Source organism: Physcomitrium patens, chromosome 4, assembly GCF_059467195.1.
Source record: "Physcomitrium patens ecotype Gransden chromosome 4, ASM5946719v1, whole genome shotgun sequence".
Classification (NCBI taxonomy): domain Eukaryota; kingdom Viridiplantae; phylum Streptophyta; class Bryopsida; order Funariales; family Funariaceae; genus Physcomitrium; species Physcomitrium patens.
This window is the reverse complement of record NC_143413.1, coordinates 18,506,554-18,517,002: the sequence shown is the minus strand read 5'-3', so window position 1 is coordinate 18,517,002 and position 10,449 is coordinate 18,506,554. Positions and strand designations below refer to the sequence as shown.

Here is a 10,449-nt window from a genome sequence, read left to right as displayed (position 1 = left end):
TCTCTATAATATAAGCACAAGCCTTCTTGACAATATCAAATCTTTCTTTGCTCAGTGAGAGATATAAAACATATTGTATCATATTACATTTGTTCTAGCCTTGATAAATAAATTTTTGAAAACTTGTGAGCTGCCATCATTACTTGACTTATTCTTCTTCAACCAAGTTTTTGTTCTTAATTCCTTTTAAATAATCAATTATTACATATAATGGCTTAAGCAATAAATTATCACAAACAATATTTTTGGCATTATTAATAATAATTCTTTGACATTATCCTTCAATCTATATTAAAATTGATTGATAAAGGCTTTGTCATACTAATTTATATTACAAGCTAGATTTTGGAATTCAACAACATATATGGTAGCTAATCACAATTCTTGATGTAAAGATAAGAGCTTGATTTTTACTATTCTTTTTTAATCACTATTTTCAAATGTAGTTATAAACACTTCTAAGAATAAATTCAAATCATAAAAGATTTATAAATCTTTTTATATTAACAGTGCAAATAAAAAAAATACTTCTAAATAAAAGTGTATCTTTAAATCTAATTTGAGTAAATCCATCAAGGTATTAAAAGAGATGCAAACTTAGATAGAACTTCACTTGTTATAGAAATTTCCAAAATTTTGATCTTGTTCCATGAAACTTATAAAGCATACTAATCTGTATCTCCATTGTACTTTTACAAGCGAAATTTTTTGAATTTGGTTAAGAAGTTGATCTACTTGTTTCTTTCAATTGCACAACTTCTTGACATAGATTCTAAACTTTTTTCATAGGCATAGGATTAGTACTTCCATAGTTGGCACTCGTGATGTATGAATTTTCTATTCTAAGAGTATCAACAAATTTGTGAAGATTTGTAATAGTTGCAAATCTATTCTTACTTCTTTTAAGTGTAGCATCTATATTTTTTCCTTCTATTTCAAACAACTTAACAAATCTACAAGTCAAATTAGAAGAAGGTATTTGCAAACTCTAAAATTAAATAAAAATTTCTACAAAGAAAGATAATTTTCTCTCTTTAGAGAAAAAATCAGTGTTAAAAAACTAAATAGTTTATTTAAATGTGGATAATTTGAAACCTTCAAAATACAACAATAAAAATGGAGTAATCTACTTACTTCTATAACAAGATAAGAACAATAAGTTAGCATTCTTGTCAAATTATGAAGGACATGAATCTCGAAAAAAGAAGACCTTGATATACTTTTGTATCACTCAAAAAACTAAAAAATTACTAAAGAAGGTAGTATATTGAATTAAAATGGATATTACCAAAGACAAGAAGACTAGAAAGTCTTAAAACAAGACTAAGGATTAAAAAAGCATTGATAAGAGTGAAGAAGGATGTACTCTTACCTCTATATATACTCTTAACTAAAAGCTATGTTGTGATATCCTATAGAATATTTTAAACATGTTGACTTTATAAGACACATATCTTAACTTGCAATGCAAGTTTTTTATATAAATGACATATAATTAGGTTGTTCTGTAAGCTATGGACAAATCTATTCTCACTCCTACTAAGTAAAGCATCTATGATCTTTTTTTTATTTTAAAAAACTTCAAAAAACTACAAGTCAAATTAGAGAAAGATAATCTATAATTTCTAATATCATATGAAAGTTTCTACAAAAAAAGATAGTTTGCTTTCTTTAAAGAAAAAATGAGTGTTAAAAAACTAAACAATTTGTTTAAAGGTAGATAATCCACAACCTACAAAATATAACAATAGAAGTGAGATAATTTACTCACTTCTAAAACAAGACAAGAATAATGAATTAGCACTATTGTCAAATTTTTAAGGATATGAATCTTAAAGAAAGAAATTCTCAATAAACTCTTCTATCACTCAAAAGAACTAAAAAATCACTCAAAGATGATATAGTATTATACTAGAATGGCTACTACCAAAAACAAGAAATATTGGGATCTTTCAAAAAATAATAACAATCTTCCAAAAAATTAATATGTCACCATTTAAATAAAATAACAAATTATTATTGTTATTTAAGATTTATAATATCTTTTTCATGAAATCAATTTTATGCATAAAAATAATATAAAATTACTTCTTGAATAATTACATATATTATTTTGTATTTTAACTTCATCTATTTTTTTATTTTGAGAAGTGATTTTGATATTCTGAATTTTTTTAAAAAAAATCAAAATTCTTATGTTTTTTAATTATTCAAAATATTAGAATATTATTAGACTATATGAAAATAAATAAAGAAAATTCATCCTCAATAAATTTTATAAGAAATCTTATAATGTATTAGATTATATCTACTTTTAATTAAGTTTTGAAGGATAATATTCTTGAAAACTAAATATTTTATTATTTTTCAATTTAATATAATTTTTGAAGGATTTTAAATATTTAAGTATAAATAAAAATATAAGAAATTTATAGAATTTTTTAATTCTTCTTAATTATTTTTATTTTTAGATTAATAAATGATATAATGAATATAATTTATTTTTATTACTATTAATGCATCATTTTTATTTTTATTTTTTATTTACATTCTTCATAGCAATTATTGCACTCCATAATCTTCTTTTGATATGTAAATATGCCCTCTGTCTAGTATTCATAAACTTTATTACATATATCAATTCATATTCATCTCTTCTCCAATTATTGAGTCTAATTGAATTAAATTAGCATCATTTACATACAAATACAAGCTTTTTACGTTCATAATTTGCTAACATCAAATTTAAAGGTTAAGAAAGGAATTGTTTATTTTCTTCTTATCTATTGTTTATTTATTTTTATATTGATTTTTTTTTCAGAGGTAATATAATACATTCGCCACATTTGGAAAATGAACATTGCATGGAAGAATGAATAAACATTTTTCTAGAAACATGTAAACATTTTTATAAAACAAAAAACTTTCTTTACTTAAGCTATTTCCTAAATTGATAAATTTAATATTAAATTTCAAAACTATCTTTGATTATTTCATTATAGAGATGCTGTATTAATTTTTAAAATCTTTTTTTGACATAATTGTATTATGTTCAGCAATAATTTTTCAGACTCTCAATCTGAACTATATAAGTCAGAAACTTACAAGTTATTTTACAAAATGAATTTGGTTAAGTAATTTTAGATGATATATCATTAATATTGATATTTTTCCTTGTGCACTCAACATCAGCATTAGACAGCAGCATTTCGTACTTAGAAGTCCATGGGTCTGAACCAACGTTAAATCGGGTAATTTTCAGTTAAAACAATATGTCAGAAAAATTTCTGGGTAATAGTTGTACTTAAAGTGGTAAGTACACACACTTACTTCCAAACAGGAATAACCACAAGAACTTCCGGCAAATCATATCTTTTCACAAAAAGTGCAATTATGTACACTTTTGGCTGGAACATAAAATCGTCCTACTCACCCACTCCATCCCACCTTAGATGCTGAGCACAGCAAACTCTGAATTGTGCACAATAAGAAGAGTATTGGAGGCCCTCTTCCGCACGCAATATCGTTGTGTTTTTTTTCTGAATAACTTGAAATTCTAGCTAGCTGTTCACTCAACAAAAAAACATGGAATGATCTGCCTTCATCCGCAAAATCGGGACTGGTGGTAAAGGTCTTGAAACACCTATTCCTCGAGAGCTCGATGACGATGTAGTAGATCCTCCTTCCAAAGGACTCATCAACTTCCGATATCTTGATGCCAGAATATGAGCATATGCGGCTGGAGCCGCTGCAAAACACCAAACCACGGGACAACGTTCGTGTTAGAAAGTTACAACCTACTGCAGACACAGGTGCGGAAGTATAAGTCCAATGATTCTCAAACCAGGAGGTTACCCATCGAGATGGATGAGGTACAGCGTCCAAACCTGCACATGAACCGCCATCCCCAGCAGAATACAATGTCAGAGCTCAAAACAAGAAAAAACCTGTGGAAGGTGTACATTGCAACACGGAGCCTGCATATGGAATCAAAAAACTTTAACCACTGACACCTACGTGTAGCACAGTTTGTTGGTCAAGGTCTGAATATCATCAGGCCCAAGCTGGTTTTCATTCACCAGTATTGTGTAGTGAGTAGGCCGAGCTGTGCCCTACAGTCCAGGCAAACGTACATTCTCATCATCGTCACGTTAACTGCCCTTCTCAAGGGGTTAAATAGCAATGACAACTGGAACAGTAGGAAGGCGATACAATGCAGGCCCCAGATAGAGTTCTCTTCATATGAATTCTGCACGTTAAGATAAATAATGGCTGCCAAACAAACTACTGTTAAAAGATACGAATGACTACAATGAGGCCGGCCTGAGAGATGAGGAAGAAGTCAAAATTCCGAGGGTGGCACGCATCCTTGTCGACAACAGTTCCTGCACATCACGGCGAGATTGGGAGTTTTGCAACTACACGTTTTGGCTAACTTTCAGATATAGAGGTGCTTCTGCAGTGTACAAACACAATCCTTGCAACAGGAAGCACACTTTCAACGCTTAGAACGTTGTCCAATATAAGCAAAGCTGACCACATCTGGCAGGTGCAGTACCAACCTGGTAGAACGTTCCCATTCCGCAACGCATCTCGACTCTGAGGAAAGAAGCGCGTGCCGTGACGCTTTTTAGCCACAATGAACGTTATTCCGGGATTGTAACCCGCTTCGAGTTCTGCACAAGCCTGTCGAAACCAAAGTAGGTTACCACACCACCCACGACGACACATGAGAAAGACAATGAAGAACCAAAATCATTCCACGAATCAAGGTCACGCTGAGGATTTCAAACTCACTCGTTTAAATGCGACGAACTCAACTTCCAAACATTTCGCAAACATGCTATCGCTAACTCCATCCCTGAATCAGAGCAGTCCCTCCAACTCGTTCAAATCATCATGATGTAGAAACAGTGAGAAATACGTGTATTCATCATGCCGAATCTGGCGGTAGATCCAAAACAAACTACGGGATATGCACTTAACTCCTGAAGTAACGATCTCAGAGAAACACACCATTGAGTGGAAGAGAGGATGTATTACAAATATATGTCAGCAGACCAGGGGTACCTGTAAATTATAATTTGGGATGGCTTCGGGTTGACGCCTTTGGCGCATGTCGAATAGAACGACATGAGCAATTCTCTGCCAAAACGATCAACGTTAATTTTGGTAAAGCAAACCTCCATGTGTGCGATCCTAGAAAACAAGCGTCCTCGCCTATGGAACATCCTGCGGAAGTCTAACTCACCGTACCATGCCACCTTCAGGTTCATACAGCCCTTGAATCATCTCCATCCTGGCTGGTTGGACCTTAACTTGAGTCGAATAATGGAATACCTCGGGCCAATTCTTCGTTGCGACTACTGCCGCAATTGAGGGTATTTCGACATCCCCAGGAGACCCATGGGTCACATCCATGCCGAAGATTATGGTCGACTGACCAAGGCAATGTAACATCCGCTGACTCAATGGCGAGTTCAATCCTCCCATCTGTGCACAAAATCAGGGTGTTACACACGCAACTTCGAGTATGAACAGCGGAAAGATCCCTCATACCTTCACATGTCAGCACATACCTTCAAATTAATCTTCAACGCAAGGTTTCCTAGGAACTGATCGTTCAGAGTTCGCGGCTTCACCATGCACTGCGAGATTATTCCAAGTCTAATTTCACACAACCGCTTGAAAGGAACTGTCATAACAACCCAACGTGTTAGAAGCGTGCAGGGCTTCACCAGGGTAGGACTACTGAGCGCCATCGAATTACTCGGTAAGGGAGCAGTGAAAGGATGAAGGTACCATAAATGGGACTGTCTTTTTCTGCTAGAATAGCAAGAATGAACACAGGCGCGTACGGCCTCAAAGCATTAAACATCGTCTCCACTCTTTCTTCAGGAGAAGATCCAAACGAATTCCTCGGCTGTTTCTGCACCACCGCCGGACTTTTCATCACCATGCCTCGTCGGCTGCAACTCTCTATCAACTGGAATGCGATTCGATCTCCATCATTGCAGCAGGGGTCGAACACAGCTACAGCCCAAGCGGCTATCGTAACTCCCTTTTTCAAGGTCTGCAAGGGACAAGCAGGACTTGCATTAGATAAAATCCTTTCGCCATAGTGGGCTAAGCCTTTAGAGAAAACACGCAATGCATTCCTAAGAGCGAACTTGAAACACCTTGTGGTTGAAATTCCATCGCCCTTCTTTGGGCTCCTCGGTCTTTCCATTTCCAAAGTCGAGCTGTCCTCACACGAGAAAACAATACCACTTGGGATGAGTCGTTCTTTACATCCTGATGCAAGGAACACTCACTGGTGATGTGGGAAATTATATCAAAGCGAACGTGTTGACAATCATACCTGAGGGGCAGGTAGCACTCTGCCAGAAACGGACGCAAGCTTGTTATCAAATTGTAAACCGAACTCCGCAATCAGCTTGTCGGAGCTGTAGTTGCAAACTTTGAGCGCCTGGTCATGAAATAAGACAAATACTACAGTCAATGGGGAATTCGAGGCTACAACTCAACACATTCTGTAGGATACTGCAAGTCATCTGGTGTAATTTCTACACACATTCTCACAGATCTTTTGTCGTTCTTGCGGCGCCTGCTTGCTTGCACCGATTTGTGCCATCCTCTGCTTGCTGGACAGCGGCTTGGTATAGCGCTGTCCACTAACTATCTTGCACAACTGCGGTCAGAAGAACAAATACAAACACTGACGAATGAAACACCAGTGGACCACGCAAGGAAATATGAAAGATAACCAACTCTAACTGTCGGCAGGAAAATTAGAAACTGGGCGAGGAAACGCAGACATTACTTCTATGGGCATGTATATTGGCTTCCTGCTGTTTCCAAGATCCAGCGCTGGAAAATTTAGGTTTTTTAGTTTGCGCGAGTAAGTATCAAAAAAATAATTATATACTGAAATTTCCTCCTCCCCATTCCCATCTTTCGTCCCCTTCATAAACCTGCATCGGCACCAAATCAAATCACGTCCTTAGAGGTCACTTTGCATGTTCAGTCGAATGGAAATTCATTACATATTCGACAACACCACAACACTCAGCAATAGTGAAGCTGAATAAAATACTTCGTGACCACTATCCTCACTTTAATTCTCGTATGGACCGATCACTGAAGCCCGATATTCTGTACTTTCGGGACACTCCCGTGTGAGTCGTTTCTATTCTGACGTTTTTCAACATGTCCTTCGCTTTAGCCCAATCTCTTTTCTGCAAACCAGACAGGTCTCTTACATTGAACCTTTCCTTGAGAAACTCATCAACCAGAGTAGGCTTCAGTACCACCGTCATAGTGGTATCTGTTGCAATTGGACAAACCAGTCAGTACTATGTCCCAGGGCAACGATGCAGAATATATTACGAAATCACTTCAAGGGACAGCAATGACCATTGACGCCGGAACTGATCAAAGTAAAACTTTTCTGTTTCGAAATGAGACAAACCACATTTTCTTTGGAGTCAGTGACTGAGTACGATCTCTACTCACCTAAATTTAACATCAATCCCATCAGCGTCGGTCTCACGCTGGAGTGATAACCCCTCCAACCTTCCACACCATCGCCCAAATCGCAAACTTGACCCAAACTCGGATGGAAGAAATTGTCTCTCACAAGCAGGTAGCCTCTGCAAAAATAAGCAAATGCCATCTTACGGAATGTAGACTGAAAACACGACTGCTTGCTCATGACAAATGCGGAGTCGCATTTAGTCTACCTTCTTGAAGCAATTTCACGGAGTATAACGTCCAGAACACGTAGAGCGTCCAGCGCTCGATCTTGTAGCTCCTGATCACACCTACCCAGCGCTCTCTTCATCATTTCCTCTATCGCATCCATCCGAATCTTTGCAGCCAACTCAATTGAAACATCAAATTTCCTAACTTTGGATGGAGCCCTTCTCTGTGAGAGAGGCTCTGCTCTACGACTGGCTGCACCACAGGTAAGGAGCAATTTAGTAAGACAAATGAATGACGTTCAGCACAAATGCCACGACGAGTGGATATCGTAAATCGATTTGCTATGCACTTCGTACCTGAACTCGGTCTTCCACTGTCACCAGGTCTACATGAGGAACCCTCGAAATTGTCCAGGAGTACTGAAAACTTCATTGACTTGAACGGTAAACACCCACTCGTAAACAGAGATTTTTCTCCATCGTACGCTCCATGTTTACCATCAAAATATTCGTTTCCATATGTTTCGCGGAGCTTCTTCATTATTTCACGGCACATCCTCTTGCTCACGGTTTCCGGCTCGATTGAAACCTGCAGGCATGGGTTACCGATTTTACTTGCTGACAACGGGCCGAAATTGTCAAATGCGGGCAGCGCGATGGAGATACTTCAATCAAAACTTGTGTAGAAACGGCATTTTACAAACGTCTCAAAATTTAAATCCATATCGAATGTTACATTCAAATTGTGAAGTGGTAGGAGTGGATAGAATAATAAAGTCTTCTGATTGGCTTCAAAATCCGAAATAACGGTCTGGTAAACAAGACAACTTTATCCCATTCAGAATGCAAGACCATGACGCACAAAAAGACCCACTTTTCGTTAGCTGTAGGTTGGCTCAGTGGGCAAAGTGGTCAAACATTGTAATGATGGACATCGACTCTCTTCGACAATGAAGTCTTGAAGTAATTCACGCCAAGCAGTGTCCCACGCCCTGCTCGACCATATCCTGGTCTTAATGATTTTTTCGGCACAGTCACCGCTCTAACCTCACAACGTCCGACTGGTCCGGATAGTGATGGACCTGCCCGAGGTCCTTCGCCACCTCCTTCGCCAGCAGCACTGATAGGAACAGCTCCTTCAGCTTTCTGTCGTCGTCGTTGAACAGAATTACCTTTACCTTGTGCCATCTTGTGAGCTTACAAGTTTCGAACTTATAACCAGCGCCCACCACACAATAAGTTCACTCGAAGGTCAACAACGAAGATTCCACCAACGAAGATTCCACCACGTCATGACTGGCTGGAACCTACAGGACAAAGACTAGAATCATCCCTGACACAAAGCAATTAGGATCACAGCCAGCCGCAGATTTGCAGTGCATGGAGGTAGAATCACGATGAGAAAACAAAACAACTGGTGGGCACTTGAACGTCACCTCCAATGGTTACCAGCACCGTGAAGATCAAAACGCATCCACCGCCGGTCAATAAGTGCACTCTCAGAAGCAAAAAGTGAGAAACTAGCACAGTGAAGAAACATTGAAACAGAAACTTAGTGCAGCATGATATGCGGAGTGCCAACCTTAAATAAGTCCCAGGGCGAGGGTCAGTGCGTGGTTAAAGCAGCAGCTAACAGAGAATGAGCTGCCAGAAGGGAATTTTCCACAGACACGGAGGTGAATAGGAATCATCCATGGACCACCAGCTTCCGAACCATGTTCATCGAATGTGAGCTCCTCTGTTGGTCTTGCTGCAGACTGAACTTCAGACCCCTTCTTTCGGTTCCCTGTTCCGCCGCCAAGCCCAAGTGACTCCAATCACTCACGGAGGCAATGACATGGCCGGCAACTGGACACAGAACTCAGAAACCAGTCCCGGAGATAATTGTGTTGGACCCTCGTGCTTGACAACAGCATTGAATGTGGTTGTAATTCGTTGTTTGGATCCTGCTCTTTAATGACTGTGAGAGTCTCATACAAATTTCCATGCTGCTAGTCATTGTATATAGAAAATATGTTTTTTGAAAGCTTTGGTGTTCAGAGATTGTACAATGTAAGAGAAGTGAACGACATGAGTTGAATCATTGGTTTAAGTATGAAATTAAGTATGTCAATTTATAACTTTATTATATGAATGATTTAAAATAAATGTAACTGGTCATTTGTGGTGATTTTTTAGACAACTTTCAAAATCTTTTAAAATTTTGAGTTGTGAAATTCTTGAGGTGGGTCAATTGAGGGATTCAAGCATGGCCTTTCACTTGTGATGAGATCTCGAAGTATCCAATGATATTCCAAAATATCTTTTGATATTTCACCAAATGACTCATCTTGCTAGGTGGGTGATTTTGAAATCCAAATATTGAAAGAGGTATGGATGAAATATCAAAAACTGCTTTCCTTGCCTTAGCTCTCTTCCCTCTTTGACTCTATACCAATGGAATAATAAAGTGTAAATGAGGGGGAATTATCAACGGTAGTTTGGAGTGTGATATTTGGGATTTGGTATTTTGAGTGATTTTGGAAATATTAAGGGTTGAATCCCATTAATTGGGTTTTGCAAAAGTGCCAAGTCTAAACCTCTCTGTTGAAGTTGTATAGAAAAATATAGCATTTGACCTCATCTTTTATTCTTATGGCTTATGGATTGAATTTTGTGAATACAATGCCAATTAAGTGAGTGCTAGCAATTTCAACCAATTATTATTTTTTTTTTAATTTGGCTTTTTACTTTCTCTTCTAAATAA

The 10,449-nt window shown here is 37.5% G+C and overlaps 1 protein-coding gene across 2 annotated transcripts; it reads right to left on the bottom strand.

Annotated features, from left to right (window-relative positions):
• Positions 1-3,232: 3,232 nt before the first annotated feature.
• LOC112281095 (protein argonaute 9) lies at positions 3,233-9,267 on the bottom strand. 2 transcript variants are annotated; one of them, XM_090250056.1, is made up of 19 exons: positions 9,140-9,265; positions 8,061-9,010; positions 7,743-7,956; positions 7,516-7,652; positions 7,117-7,327; positions 6,824-6,974; positions 6,575-6,691; positions 6,362-6,469; positions 6,180-6,242; positions 5,803-6,073; positions 5,580-5,695; positions 5,252-5,493; positions 5,071-5,145; positions 4,798-4,861; positions 4,563-4,686; positions 4,312-4,385; positions 4,018-4,112; positions 3,856-3,887; positions 3,233-3,748 (listed from the first exon to the last, which is right to left on the bottom strand). In XM_090250056.1, the coding sequence occupies exons 2-19, from the start codon at positions 8,257-8,259 to the stop codon at positions 3,573-3,575; spliced, it is 2,469 nt and encodes an 822-aa protein (XP_090106182.1). In that variant the 5' UTR covers positions 8,260-9,010; positions 9,140-9,265; the 3' UTR covers positions 3,233-3,572. The 2 variants fall into 2 exon arrangements, with proteins under 2 accessions (XP_090106182.1, XP_090106183.1); XM_090250057.1 differs by lacking the exon at positions 4,798-4,861 and having other exon boundaries at positions 5,257-5,493; positions 9,140-9,267.
• Positions 9,268-10,449: the final 1,182 nt, after the last annotated feature.